The following is a 15,226-nucleotide window of genomic DNA, read 5'->3' as shown; positions in this document are numbered from 1 at the left end:
AATTAATGATTAGTTTTTGGTTTTCAATATCTGAAATACTGCCAAACTGGTAACGTGACCTTTCCTGTTTCATCCAAATTTTTTGCTTTCAACAGTTATGAGGCATGGTGGTGAAACCTGAAACTGCTGCTGCACAACCTACGCAACAGGTCGTTGCTAGGTAACCCGTGAGCAGGCAAGTTAGTTGATGCCGCTCACCTTGCTTTGCTGGTGATGAGAGGTTAAGCAGCTAAAGCCTTTCTTCTTTCTATATTTCCCAGAATGCTGTGCGATTCAGTAAAATTATTGAATTTCTGTTTTTGGATGGCTGTCTTCAGGAAAGTGTGATGCTCTCTCTGTGACTCTTTCATAACCCTGGCAGCTGCAGATGAAAACAACACTTTTTGACCTCTAGATGTTAAACACAGAGATCGGCCAAAGTTGAGGTCCAAAATGCTTGTTTATTTTATTTTATTTACACATCATGTCACACAAGGAATCTGTTTGAGTTGTTTCCTTAAAATACATCAACAGCTGTGCCTCAAACTATGACGCCATCTGGACATTCCCAAATTATGTGGACACAAAAATCCCATTTAAAAAATGAAAAAAGGTTATACATAGAAAAAACAATCGTATGACTTTTCAAATACAAATGTTGCTAACCCTTATTGACCCAAAGTAGAAAAAAAGACTAATTTAAAGTCCAACAGTGAGATAAAAAAGAGATTTTGTGTCCTTTCACATTAAAAGTATTTGTGGATTTAAGCATATTACTGCACTCTATATGAGATCCCTTTAACTAAAATAGCTGCAGTGCTGAACGCTAAACAGTATCATTAATCATTTCCCAATAAAAAAAAAAACCTTTTCTTATATAACCTCATTGAGGATTATACTCCAGTACTCATTGTTATATATACAGCAAAGAGATATAATTTTCATTTTAATGCTTATCTAATAAAAACTGCTGAGTAATTAGTGTTTTAGTGCTGTATTTTTACCACTACACTACCGCTACCGCAGCCTAATCTGCATATGGAAACAATAAAAGCAGCAGTGTAAATATTTCTTTGAGTCACAGCCACTCAAATAGCCTGGTTTGCTTCTTTTCTTTCTGGTTTAGCCCACTTATTTCTTTTGGCAAGGTCAGCTCAGATCAGCGCTAACGTAGCATTACCGAGTGATTATCTGGGTTCTCCGTTTCGTTTTTTGTTTTTTTTTTCTGTAGCAGCGTAACCAAATGTCACTGCTCCGCCTCATAATGCTGAGTCTCAGAGAAGGCCTTGGCTGGCGGCCAGCATCGTTGTCGGTTCCATTCAGCCAGCTGGATCGCCACTGACGCCGCATTTGATGCAGTTGTTATTATTCTGGGATTGGCCGGTTCAATCACAACACTAATGTAACGCGGTGTGAGTGAGGGCGGCTTTGACGGAGCTGAGGAATGAACCACAATAGGTAAACGCCTGAACTGTGTTGTGGAATGTGCCAGTCTATAACAGGGTGTTTTTTTTTTTGTTTGTTTTTTGTGCGATAAAGATATAACAAAACCGGAACTTACACGAAATGCCGAAAGTCCTCACAGAGACTTTGACAATGGCTCCATGAGGATCGAGTCTGGTGATTAAAAAGAAACTGGGCCTGCATTAACGACTTCTGAGAGCTCTCTGTTAGTGAGAAAATATGTGCAGTAGGCTGTGGAAATGAGCCCGCATATTATCATGGAGGTTTATAATATTTTTTGCACATGGATCAGTGGATTTTATCCATAGAAAATAAATAAAGCAAGTTCTGACAATATCGCGGCAGCAGATTAACTTAATGCAGCAGCTTAGCCGCCTACATGACACCCACAAGAAGATATAAGCGTATGTGGACACGCAATGATGCTATCGTTCTCTCCTTGCTAAGCCCCTTCCCCTAAGCTTCTATTGCCTCATTGTAAACAATTGCAACAAAACAAGAAATTAATGTTTTAACCGTATAAAATTCTCATATTTATTCAGCACGTCTGGTTAACTGATCAATCAGTCGTAACAAAGACGCACTGTTATGCCTCAATTTCACTAAAGCGGTACGTCACGGGTCGCCGTGTGCTATTTTATTTGCTATTTTGTTTGTGTAGCAGAAACATTGGAGTACGGTCTTTTTAATGCCAGTTTTGGGATCCGCTTAAATGGGATCTGAGCATAAAACATGCTCAGATCCAACGCCAGGTCTTGGATTTTGTTGTTAAGTTTCTCAGTGTCTGCTGGTGGTGCGGTAGTGGAAATAAAGCTCATTAGTTTGTACCATTTTCCAAATTATAACAGGACAATAGGAGACGGTCAACCTCTTTGTTTCCCTTGAACGTGGAAGCAGACTCTGACAATCAAACCATGTTTCTGCGTACTGATGGTTTTATTGCTAAATGATCTTGGTTTGACATAAAGTTTTCATGAAAATGACAATTAAATACAAGGCTAGCAGGGAGAAAATACTTTTTTGACTCCACTGTAGATAACAGATAATTAAAATAGTTTTGGACAGCAGTTACTGAGCTCAGGATTTTTGATTGGCTAGTTTCTTTAAAATGTTGTATAAATTATGTGATTAAGTTTTGATCACATATCACCTCCACCAGATACACAGAATATTTGCGACATCGTTTTTGGCTTGTGTAGTTCTGCACAGTATTGCACTGGATATGAGGCTCGATTTCAAATTTCTGCAGAACCTCGTTACGCTCTCCTTATACGTGGCTTTTAAATGAACAAGTATGCTATTAATATATTACATCGTTTCTGTGCCCAAATCTAGGCCAGTTGTTGAAAAGCGAGTTTCAGAGCGTTTATTAGTTTTCATGAAAGATTTCAGATTTTGGGAGTGTTTGTGAAAGTGTGATATTTTGTTTCTGTTAAACTGGTTTTATTTATGGCTTCAATCTACAGATGATTTGTGTTTGTATCTTCCGTGTAGAAAAGATATTTTTGTCTTTTCATTGGATATTTTCCAATGGTACTTCTCTCATCAGTGGGAGACATTTTACTTACTTTCTAACCAGTCAAAAAGGAAGAAATGATCTGATATTCAGGACTAGGATAATATTCAGTGCGGACTTGTGGAGAGCACATAACCCAGTTTCGCTCTTCTCAGCAGCAAGTAGGAGACGCAGCACAGGGGGGAGCCTACTTCCTGTTGACAGCACATTCATGGAAGTATTAGAAAACTGGCCTCAGCTGACAGATTGACATATTTTATTACCAGGATGCTCATGTTCAGACCCACCTCCACTCTACTGGAGGTGAGTCAGAACATGATGTGGTGCCAATGTGCCCCACATCACTTTTATCAGTTTTTCTACAAAATGATCATAATTATAATATGTTAAAGGGGCAGTATTGTGTAAAATTGACTTTTTTAAGGTTTACGTCATTGTAATGTAATTCCCTCATCAAAAACATACCTGGAGTGAGAAATCCTTTAGTCTCCCGTAGCAACCACACAACTATGCAAAACCTCTGGGAGGACCGAGCGCAGCCTTCGAGGACAAAGCTGAACTTTCCAAGCCTTTGAACTTCTGCATTGCAGAGCAGCCGTACACACACTCAGCTCCATCAGACTAGCCAGCAACAATTAGCAAACACCTAGTGAAACTGCGCATCAGCTGAGCTCATCATGCAAGCTGCGTCTCAGTGCAGCACTGGTAAAAAAAACTTTGTTAAAGGGTTAATAGAGGAGTCATGTTGTGATGACTTCCCGAAGGCGGAGTTTCAAAAAACCTTTCTTAAAGAGTCAGGGGCCCAATTTCAAGATGTTAAATTATGAAATTAAATTTCTTTTCAGTCATATTTGATGTATATATAGCATTTTTATAACAACTGAAGGTATTATGCGCTACAAAACGGCATATGGCTGGAAAACACACAATACTGCCTGTTTAAACAAGTTTCAATATAAAAATAAGTTTCAGTAATAGCTCTGAATTAGTTTAAATCCAAGTTCAAAATAGTTTAAAGTTTCATGCCAAGGCATTTGCATTCCATTTGGAAAGAGTTTTTTTTTTATTCCCCCCTGACACCAAAGCACATTGAAACTATTCATTGTTGAGTTTTTTTTTTTCTTCAATCTGGTTGTTGCCCTACAGTTACACGCATAGTAACATTTTCCCCAGTTAGTAAGGTAATTATGATTCCATTGTAAATTATGAAACCACGCACAATGGTTGAACGTGGCCACAGGTATCCCTGCTAATGAGCTTCCATCGCTTTGCTCATTGCCACAGCTCAGGGTCAAATGCGGCTCCTTGCTTGGAGAATATAGAACAAGAGTCATGGAGTCATGAGAGAGTAAGGTGTCCGTTTGCCCAGTTAGAGCTCAAAGTCAATTACAGAGTGGAGGCATGCAGTCTGCTGATATGATATACCGGCCCTCTAACCTAAGGCCTCTCCTGCGTTCTCTTTGTCTTTGAGAATTTCACCTCTTTGTCCGTATGAATCTCACTCACTCACTCCGTCCTCCACCTGCTTTCCTTTATTTCCCCTGTGACTTATGATGCACCTTCTCCTCCATTGTTCATCATTCTCTCTCTCTCTCTTTTTCCTTTTCCTTTTTCTACTTGAATATCATCGACGCCCGTCCCCTCCGCAGCAGTGAGCGCCCTGTCGCTGTCGCTGCGCCGTCAGAAGAGGGACTCCCTGTCGCCGCTGGAAGAGGACGACGTGCGCGAGAACATCATAACCTACGACGACGAGGGCGGCGGCGAGGCCGACACGGCAGCCTTTGATATCGCCGCGCTCCAGAGCGCGCCGCACAGCTCCCGCTCTCGAGGCTATCGCACGCTCGACAGCAGGAATGTGTAAGTAGGCTGAGGGGTTGTTTACATAACGCGCGTATGAGTTCGGTTTCATCAAAACCTCAAAGCTGGTCTCACATTACACGCCAAAGGGGAGCACAAGAGGTAAACATCACCTCCTCAGCGCCCGTCCGTCCCTCCCGCTGTAGAAAAGGCTCCCGCCGCACTCAGGACTCAACCGATCCACTTAAGCAAGCAGTCGGGCCGCAGCTCCCGGGTCATAATCAATCCCCCGATCAAAATGCCGAAACAGAAGGCTATCAAGCGCGGCGATCCCGGGAGACCACTTTGTTCTGTCCGTTTTTGTTAAAGCTCGTTTGTGTCCCGCTACATCAGAGGGCCGTTTGCACCCACTTTGATGCTTCTGTGAAACGTTGTTATTGCCTTTGGACTAATAATTAGTTCCCGAATTCATGCGGCCCATATGGAGAGGCCATAAACAAGTACAAAGAGTGCCTGCAGTTTATCGAAAATTGCTTCTTTTTTTTTCACACTTCATAAGACGTGGACACAACAACATTTAGAAAGAAAAAAAATCTAGTGCAATACAGTGCAACATCACTGCAACAATTCCATTTTAGGTTTTATTGTTGTTGATGCAGGCCGTCTGAGAAGTTATTAAATTAAACTTTGTGAATGTGAAGCCGCGCTTTGCGTTTTTACCCAAATTATGATTGATTGTTTTTGCAAAGCAGTTAATTTATTGCCCTATATTAGCATTAGCATATTTGAACAAACGTTTGCAAGCTCATTTGTATTTTAAGTCACTTGCTCTCATAGTGGCTGATCTTGTACAAGATTATATTATATCAGATTGGTAGTTTGCAAGCAGGACAGTTGAAAGATCAAAATATCCCTGTTTAGTGTAAATCAGATAGCACATTACTAAAAAAGAAAGCATAAAAAATGATCTAGGGCAGGATGAATTGGCTGAAAAACATATAAGCATTATCAGTCAAAATTTATAATTATTGCATTGCTTTTTGTTTTTAATATCTGAAAACAAAAAGGCAAACTGGTAAAGACAAACTGAGAACTGGGGATAAAACTTCCCCAGTTTTATTGCCCAGTTTTCACTGTATGCGGTTGTTTTTTTATTTTTAAGTTATTGTGGCAAAACTTGAAACTGCTGTTGCGCAATATACTCAACAAATTGTTGCTAGGTAACCCAATAGTGAGTGAGCTGGTTGCTTAGCTGGTTATGAGAGGTTAAATGGCTAAAGCCTTTCCTCTGCCTACATCCCCCAGAATGCCGTGCGGTTCTGGATCAGACTTCTGTAAAATTATTAGATATTCTATCAGACGTATTATCTGTTGATATTGATCACGCCGCTATCACGATATATATTGTTTATGGATTTATTGTCTAGCTGTAAAAGGATCTAGTTTTGAACATTTTGTTTGTTTTCCAGGCGTTATACCCAGCAAGGTCAAGACAAAGGTCGCAACTACGCCTGGCCCCAGAATCCAGGTGTGGACCACGGCTACTCGGCACCAGGAGGACCCCTTTACGGCCGCCTCTGCTACAGCAGCCACACCCTCCCGGTTCTCCGCCGTACACCAGGTGGAGCCTTCGACCCGAGCCTGGCAGAGCTGGCGTACCGCATTCCCGGAGCCCAGCCGGACCACTCCCTGGTCATCCAGAACCAAGGCGCCATGGTCGGGCCGATGGAGTCGGGGGCGGTGTACGTAGCGCCCACGGACCTCAGCACAGGGAGCCGAACGGGCAGTCGCACCGGCAGCCGCGACGGGACAGCGCCGCAAAGCGGAGTGAGCACGTCGGACGGAGGGACTCCGAGGACCAGCGACAGCCAGGAGAGAGGAGGCGGGACGGGACCGGGAAGCAGCTGCATGGACGGAAGTAACGAGGACAAAAGCAATCACAATCAGGATCTGGACTGGGTAAGGATTAAACGGAAAGGATCACTAGGAAAATGAGCATTACCCTGCAGAAGTATCTACAACCCAAGATGGAGCTAAATATTGTACATTTCTGAAAGAGAAACCTAAAAAAGACTGTAGGTTCATCTTCTACGCATGAATGTCCTCAAAGGGCAGATAGTGGCAGAAAGTATTGAAAGTATTAACAAACTGTTACATTTTATAGTTTTCTCTGCGTTTGATTAGCACTTCTTAAAATGTAAAAATTTTTCACACCAATGTAATTTGGTCTTATACAAACGAAAACTGACTTGAATTGACTAATGAAGTAATATTTAAACATACAACTATTGCCGAATAGCTTGATTTATGTGGCCCTCTGTTCCCGAGGGCCACATAAGGTTCAACACATGTGCTCAAAGCATGTTCATGTGTTGCAAATACTCAGTTAATCCCTTGTTGGATTTGGGTCTGGACTTTAAGTATCGACTCTCTTTCATTCCATTTTCATTCTCACATTAAAGTTTGTGCCTATGTAGCTAAAAATAGAATGAAGTGAATTCTTTTGCAAGTGTTGGGAGTGATTTGGAAGTTAATTCAATTAATCTTGGATTATAAATGAACTTTTTGAAGAGTTGAAAGGAAGTGCCCTGTTTACGAAACATATTTTGGTTGTGATTTGCAGGATGGACTGAAACAGTCCGTCTAATTATCCTTTCATGTTCGTCGTGCAAATCATTCATCCATGAGCATTTGGTGTGAAAACTGGCGTTCTGCTCTGCAAAAGCAGCGAAATTTGTGAACAGATGGTGAGCTAGACATCATGAGAAGGAAGGAAAAAAAGCAAAGGTAGATGTTGCGCTAAATCATAAAATAAATTTAAATAATTTCATGGGCTAATGATAGATGGCTGCATCGGAATTGGAATTAAAGTTGAATGAGTGACTTAATTATTCTATTGTATGAGCAAATAATATGTTAGAAAGTAATTAAGCAAATATAAAGGAATTGTTAAGTTTCCATTTAACATAATACGGTAGATAATTGCAGTCCTCCCACACTAAAGCGTTTTAGTGTCTGTAAATCAGCAGAACTGAGCAGGACATTGGCGGGAGAAGTTGATGGTGCAGATATATCGGCACATTTATACCCCATTGTACATTTTTGTGTCGTCTTTTATTTATTAAGTCGTAGCTAGGCTCTCCGCTGCTTTATTTAATTTTCAAATATTCTATCTCTGTTTCACTTCCCGATTCATCTGCCTTTCACTGTTGGCTCATTCTGCTTCTCAATTAATATCTATGACTTCGTACGGCTCCTCTTCTACTCCCTTCACTGCAGTTCAGTTTCTCTCTCGATCGTGTCAGGCCCTTTCTATCATTGTTTTCTCAAGCAGGGAGCAAAATTCTGAAAGAGGATAGAATCAATCAATCAATCAATCAAATTTTATTTGTATAGCACATTTCAGCAGCAAGGCATTTCAAAGTGCTTTACATAATTAAAATAAAAACAGAAATAATCAGTGAGAAAGAGATTTAAAAAAAAAACAAAACATTACATCATTAAAACGTCGAAAAGAAAGAAGAAAAAATTAAAAACATTAAAGACATAAAAACATGGAAGACATCAAAACCCGCACTCTAACCCTAATTTAGCCATAAGCAACTCTAAACAGGTGAGTTTTAAGTTGAGATTTAAAGGCACCCAGTGTTTCAGCTGTTTTCCAGTTTTCTGGAAGTTTGTTCCAAATCTGTGGTGCGTAGAAACTGAATGCTGCTTTTTTTTCCCCAATTCTGGATGAGTTTGGAGAATGATGTGTTTCCATATTTTTACTTTTTTTTAATTCCCTGTTCTATTATCTGAAAGCTGCTTGCATTAATTTATCAGTCAGTTTCTATTTCTCCTTCATCTTTTGCATGTTTCCCTCCTTCCTTCTTTTCTTTCATGCTTCTGTTGTTCTTTCGTTCTTCCATCTCTTTCATTTTTTTATTTTCCTGTTCTTTTAGTCCTATTTAGAAATAGCGACAAGGGATACAAGTTATTGATTAATGAGTTAATTGATTCGTCATGATTATTGATAAGCAGCCATTTTCTTAAAATTTTGAGATTTTTCTTGAGTCAAGATGGCCGGCCGTCTTTCATAAAACATAAAGGGCTAAAATTTTCCAAAATACACTGAATTAAAAAATATAGATATATATTTTGTGTCGGCTGTATTTAAATACTGTCTGATTAAACAGAAAATGGTAGTTTTTTCACATTATTAAACATTATTAAACCTTGTAATAATCAATAATCAATAATTTGTGGTTGAGAATTATTTCAAAACAAAACTGCATAAAGTGCATTTTGTGTCCCACATCGCACTCTTTTTGGAGCGTTTCTCTTTCCTGTTCTGGAACGTCCCCGCCATCTTTATTCCTGTATCAGCTGACTCTATTTTAAGTATGACAAGTGGCGCCCTCTACTGAATGAAGGCATTGCTAAAAGAAGGGCCAAGTGGACGTTATTAGTTAATTGGTTCAAACTAATTTGAATCTAATAATCCAATCAAAAAGTAGATTGATTAATTGTTTGTATCCCTAATAGCTACCAAACACTTTCTCTGTTTAAACTTTAAAAATGAAAATATGCTAAAGAGGATTGTTTGAGTCTGGAAAAGTTTAGACTTCTATTAAAAACTGTGTAGGAACCATCATCTGAACTTTGTGTCACCACTCAAATGTCTCTTCTGTTAAATATTTCCTCCTATTTTGGATAACAAAACTGATTTTATTACTCATGCTCACCCATGTTTCCCCCAGGTGCAGTCAGAGACGTTGCCCAGGGAGCACAGCCTCGTTATGACCCGCTCCGGCTCTTTGATGGGTCAGGGTCACGCCGTCGGAGGCTGGGTTTGCGATTCGGCGACCCTCCCCATGGCCGGGCGCAGGCCCTCCCGCTCCGGCCCGTCCCCGAAGCGCACCGGTCCCGGCCTGCCCGAACACGACCCCAGCGGGGAGGGAGGAGGAAGCGAAGGGGGAGGAGTAGGGGAGCGGGGTCGAGGAGTCGGGAACGGGAATGCTTCCAGAGATGGACAATCAGTCGGCGGACGCAACTACGTCACTGTCCTCCAGGGGGAGGTGCCTGGAAAGAGGGACTACACCAGCAGCCTGGGGAGAGGGGGACTGGAAATGGGAAGCAACTTTGTGGTGGCGAGACAGGACAGGGAGAACGGAGGGATCCCGCTGACCGGAACGCCGTCTGTCTTCTCAGAGGCAGCTGGATTTATCGGGGACTGGCGAGAGCAGATGGGTTTAGGGGGGTACGTTTTGGGCAGGAGGGACATGAGCCCCCAGCTTTTACCGTTCCCGGGGCAGCCGAGGGGAACGCTAGGCGGAGTGATGGGCTATGGGCCTAGCTGGGTTCCTGGGATGGAGGCAACGAGAGGGCCACAGGGGCCCGGCGGTCCCTCCTTGGCACTCAGGGTGGGTGAGTTCCTACGCCTGCGTCTCGCCCAGGTCACTTTCGACCCGTCTCAGCCGCCGTACGACTCTGTGCAGGTGTACGGCCTGGAGGGGACAGGATCCAGAGCCGGGTCCCTCAGCTCACTGGAGAGCGACGGCGAGAAGGAGGATTGGGGCGTGGGGCTCGAAGACTGGGGCCCTCAGTTCCAGAAACTAGCACAGCTTTTTAAAAACAGAGAGAAAGCTAGAGAAGATCAAGAAAAAGTTGAAGATGTTGTCAAAAAAGAGAGAGAGCAGAAGGAAGAGTCTGACAAAACAGAGAAGAGGGAGGTGGAGGAAGCAAGAGATGAAGGGAAAGACTGAAAAAAAACGGGAAATCAGTGAGGGCAAAGGAGGCAGTAAGGAAGGGTAGGTGATGAAAAGGCAACTAGAGGTAGAATAATGTGAAGAGAAGTTAAAGGAGAGAAAGATGAAGAGGCAAAGTAATAAAAAGAGACAGAGAAAAATGAGCCACGGGAGGATGGAGAATGTGAGGGCAGGAGAGGGAGTGATTGATGTAATTTAAAGCAATAAGTGTTGAAACTCTGATATGGTTGAGCACAGATACTGAGACAATGCGGAGGCTGCATGGGCTCGGGGCAGCAACAATTTGTTAAACGCTCTGGACAAAGAAAAACAACCCAAACATCCCAGACTCGATTTAATTCAGCCTGCACGTATGGAATGAGAATTAGCAGGAAAACAAGGAGAAAGAAAGATGCTACTTGTGTGTGTGTGTGTGTGTGTGTGTTTGCGTGAGAGAGAAAGTCTGGCTATGTAGGAACAAGTGCATTATTCAGACACACCAGTCTTCGTGAGCTTAAGTGTGAAGAATTAAATAAAGATAAAAAAGAGAGAGATGAGGAGTAGAAATCAAAATACCCAGGGACAATTTAAAGAGAAGAAAAAGAAGTAGTGCTGCACAGGCGACGTTGTTGGTATTTGGAACGATGCGCAGACGGAGTCGGAAAGTGGAAAAACACACAAAATGGCTGGAAGGGTTTCTGGGACGAAGAGGGACCGGGATGGCGGGAATGTATAGCGTCAGAAATGATCTCACAAGTGAAGCGATTGTACAGCGAACTATTACTTTTTATTCCTTCTGCCGGGGCAGAAAAGTGAATAATTCAGCTTGCTTCTCCATTCCAAATGAAAATGATGAATCATTTAAGTCCCGCCAAAAGATTCCAAACCTCCTCTGAGCCCCACGAGTAAAACAGACATTGTGAAAAATTTAAGCCGTTTAGGGATGTTGTCTCCCACCGCCGCCCCGCCTCACGCCCCCAACCTTTTGTAGTCGAGGGTTGATATGTTTACAGAGATTTTACACGCTGACACGTCCCAACAAAACGGACTGAATACAGTAAAGCATTGATTGTACTACAGCAAGGTGGTCCACAGTACCTTCAAAAGTATTTTTTTCTCTCTTGAATTTTTTACATTTTGTCACACGGCAACCTTGTAACCCAAGAAAACTTTAAGATACGGCAACACAAACTAGTGCGTACCGACGAAGTGGAAGGATTTAAAATGTTTTCCATGCTCCCATTAACTCTGACAAGCTTGCTGGGAGAAGCATCTCCACAGCATGATGCAGCCACTACCATGTTCAACAGTAGGAATGGTGCAAATTCTGTAGTGGTTTTATTTAATTAATACAGTGTGTGTTTGCTTACTTGTGTGTAAGCCTACTGATATTAAATTTGACATCGACTATATGTGGCTTATGAAGTCAATCCACTTGATTTTATTTAGGGGTGTCCAGTTATAGGGGTTGAATAAACTGAAGCCAAATTGTTCTGATTTTTAATTGTAAAAAGAAATAAAATAAACAAAGAAAAATCCCCATTCTTTCAGCTTTACAACTATGCACTACTGTGTCTGTTTTTCTTTTTACTTTACCGATTCGTTCAGGCGAAACAAACATTGCAGACTCGTGAACAGAAGTATTGACCTGCAAAATAATTAATTAGACATGAGAACAAAAAACACAAAGAACAAAAAAAGGGTACAAATTTAAATGGATACATTCAGGACAAAGACAAAACACAGAATATAACCAAGTGGCGTCACAACAAAGTCATTTAAGTCCCACTAAAATAATTACCTAAGTCTATTTTGCTTTTCAAAAGTGATTGTTTTGCAAAGAAAAATCAACACCTGTTTAATGCCAAAAGATGATGTAGGCAAAAAAAAAACAAAAAACTCAGGCCATCATTTTATCATTTACCATAAAATCGCTGAGGTTTGTGGTTGCGATTTGACAAAATGTGGAAAAAGTTCAAGGGTTAGAAATACTTTTTCAAAGCACTGTACAAGTATTCAACTCACATTTTAGAATGTTAGACATTCACTTACAGAACAGTTTCACCTGTGAAGTCTGCCGTTTTCTGTTTTCCTTTCTATTTTCTGTGTACCTCTAAAGCCGCCCTACATGGTCTCACTGTACGCACCTGGAGGACTCGGTATGCATGACTTCTGACCACAACAAGTGGGGGAGGGGTAATCAGTGCCGATCACTTCCTTCTTTGAACACTTGTACTGCCTAAATGAAAAACTTTCCACAAGCCTCTTAGTTAAACAGTAGGGGTGCGTCAGCACAGAGACTCCCGCCGTAGGCCGTCGTGTCGTCATCAAAGGTCATGATGCAAATGAGTTTGAGTTTTCAGCTGGAATGCACTTTTCTACTGTACGATGTTCAGCAACAGATCATGAACAAAGTTCAAAGATAACACTTGTTTTATAAGATGTCGATTAAAAATATATACGTTGTTTGACTGTATGTAAGATCATTTTAAATGTAAATACCACTGAATAATACTGCTGAAAGAGACTATGAGATTTAAAAAAAACAAAAAAAAAACAAGGGTTTGGAAAAAATAAAAGAATTTAGGTGTTCAAATGGAGCACTGTCGGGACTATATGTATGTATTGTAGATTAGAAATCGATCAACTGAGCTGGAATAAAAGCAGCACCCTGTATTTAACATTTGTAAATGGGTTCGTCATGTGGTAGCTCTTCTCTCGACAATGGACAAGCCAACCGTTCAATTATACATGTGGCCTCTGGCAGACGCTTGTTGTGCAAAACAGTGGTGTAGTTACAGAGAAACCTGTTGGCAAGCCTGTCCCAGTGAACAACTCATTTGAAAGAAACTGTGTGCGTGTGTGTGTCCACACACACACACACACACACAGGCACAAAAATCTGTATTTCATTTCTATTATGCACTAAAATGGAATATGTCAGTACTTGGTTCTGCCTGAGAGAGATGGAGGTTTTATAGATACTTACCTCTCTTTGGGAATTTAATAAACTGTGAATTAAGGGAAAGTGGCTTTTTTTCATCTTTTATGCATTTCTGCTTCTGCAATTTAAGTACCAAATTAATTTTGCATTTCAATTTATCTAAGGAAGTTCTCAAGTTCTCCTAAGAGTAGCTAAACACTAGTATAGGTGTCTTATCTTAGACGGCAACTCTTAAGTTACGGTCAGGTAATAAAAGCCTCTCATGTTTCTCTTTTTTTTAATGTTCACATGTCGGTGTGTAATTTGTTTTTTGTTGATCTCTGGAAATGAAATAGATGTAATTACAGGTCAACACCAAAAATGAGCCTTCTAATGTTAATGTTACATCTGTTTGGGAATTTTCTCCCATGTTCAACCCGTTAGCCCAAAGCATCTCAATGAAATGACAATATTTTTTTCCATTACTTTCCATGTTTTAATTCTCAGTCAGTTTTTTGGTGGATTTTTTGACAGATTTTGGGTTATTGCTGCAGGTTCTATTTCTAACTCAGTTTTCTTTTTTTTACGCACATCATTCTCGCCAGCTAGCTTTGGCTAGCTTTGGCTAGCTTGTGAGTACTTCAGAGGCATCACACTGACTTCCACTTCCATTAGGTTCGGGTAAATTTCAACAAAAGGGCAAACCAAAGAAGCTGCAACAAGGATTTCTGACTCACTCATGAAACGAGATGATACATGATATTGACTTCACAAGAATGAGATGGGATGTTTACAATATTCTTGGGGGAGAAAAGAAAGCGTTCCTACTTGTCACAAATAGTGCGAAACTTTCACAAACCACAAACTGTTTAAAATGACATATAATCTGTGCAATAATATCAAGATTTCACTAGTTTGTAATGTTTGGAGCAGTGATATAGTCAGGGGTGAAAGTAGTTTTAAATTCTTGGGGGTACTATGACAATATATAAAGTTATTTATTAACCGATTGTCTTGTTTTAGATTGTTCTTGGAAAAACTAATCAGTCACGGCTGATTAGTGGGTGAACTCACGGCTGCACAGTGAACCCGTTGATTCTTTACAGCAGACAGACGCTCCCCTCTCTTGCAGGTACTGCGTACACCCTCTAAATCTTTTAGGGGAGAATAAAGGCTTCCACCCCTGGATATAATACAGCGAAGCGTTAGCAACACGTTCTGTCTGAGTTTAGAAACTCTTTGTATGTTGTCTGTTTCTGTCTTGGATGCTATTTCAAACACAGAGTTCCTCAGTGCTTTTTTGGTGGTGTCAGTTAGTTCAAAAGAGAATTTAATTTTGTCAATAAAACATCCTAAAATCGACTACTACTTTTCTTATTTCATCAAAATCAGAGGTTTAATGTTTGAGACTGAACATTAAGCCACCAGAGCTCTCAGCTTCTTAAGAAAAGTTTAGTTGTTTCGTCATATGAAGTTGCTTGCTATATCAACCGCAGAACCTTTGTGACAAAATATTCTGACGTTTTAATACTGAAAAGTATCAAACCATCGGATGTCTTACCCTTAGCAGTAACATGATAAAATTATCCATTAAACGTTTAGTGTTCAGTGAAGATTTGATTATTTCCTGGGTGATGTATTCACTTTAAAATCTGAAATGTCTAATAACTCTATTTACAGAGTTCATATTACATTGTGAGCACCTGTGTGATGTTTTGCTGTTACATCTCTTGAACAATGTCATCACGTCAGCTTTTGTGAAATGTTCAAACTTTTTGTCTCACGCAGCTTTAAAAAAAAAAAACAACCAAAAAAACC

At 40.7% G+C, this 15,226-nt stretch overlaps 1 protein-coding gene across 4 annotated transcripts in view; it reads left to right on the top strand.

Moving 5' to 3' along the window:
• Positions 1-13,166, top strand: part of cdh24b (cadherin 24, type 2b) — a 220,563-nt gene extending 207,397 nt beyond the window's left edge. For all 4 annotated transcript variants that reach the window (XM_008432992.3, XM_017310022.2, XM_081598308.1 and 1 more), the window contains 3 exons: positions 4,609-4,816; positions 6,226-6,715; positions 9,499-13,166. In XM_008432992.3, the coding sequence (XP_008431214.1) occupies positions 4,609-4,816; positions 6,226-6,715; positions 9,499-10,503 (1,703 nt within the window). In that variant the 3' untranslated portion in view covers positions 10,504-13,166. The remainder of the gene's footprint in view (positions 1-4,608; positions 4,817-6,225; positions 6,716-9,498) is intronic.
• The last annotated feature ends 2,060 nt before the right edge of the window (positions 13,167-15,226 follow it).

The sequence above is a fragment of the Poecilia reticulata genome, chromosome 17 (assembly GCF_904066995.2).
Source record: "Poecilia reticulata chromosome 17, P_reticulata-male-v2, whole genome shotgun sequence".
In the NCBI taxonomy this organism is placed as follows: Eukaryota; Metazoa; Chordata; class Actinopteri; order Cyprinodontiformes; family Poeciliidae; genus Poecilia; species Poecilia reticulata.
The sequence above is the reverse complement of the archived record's forward strand: the minus strand, read 5'-3'. Positions and strand labels throughout refer to the sequence as shown.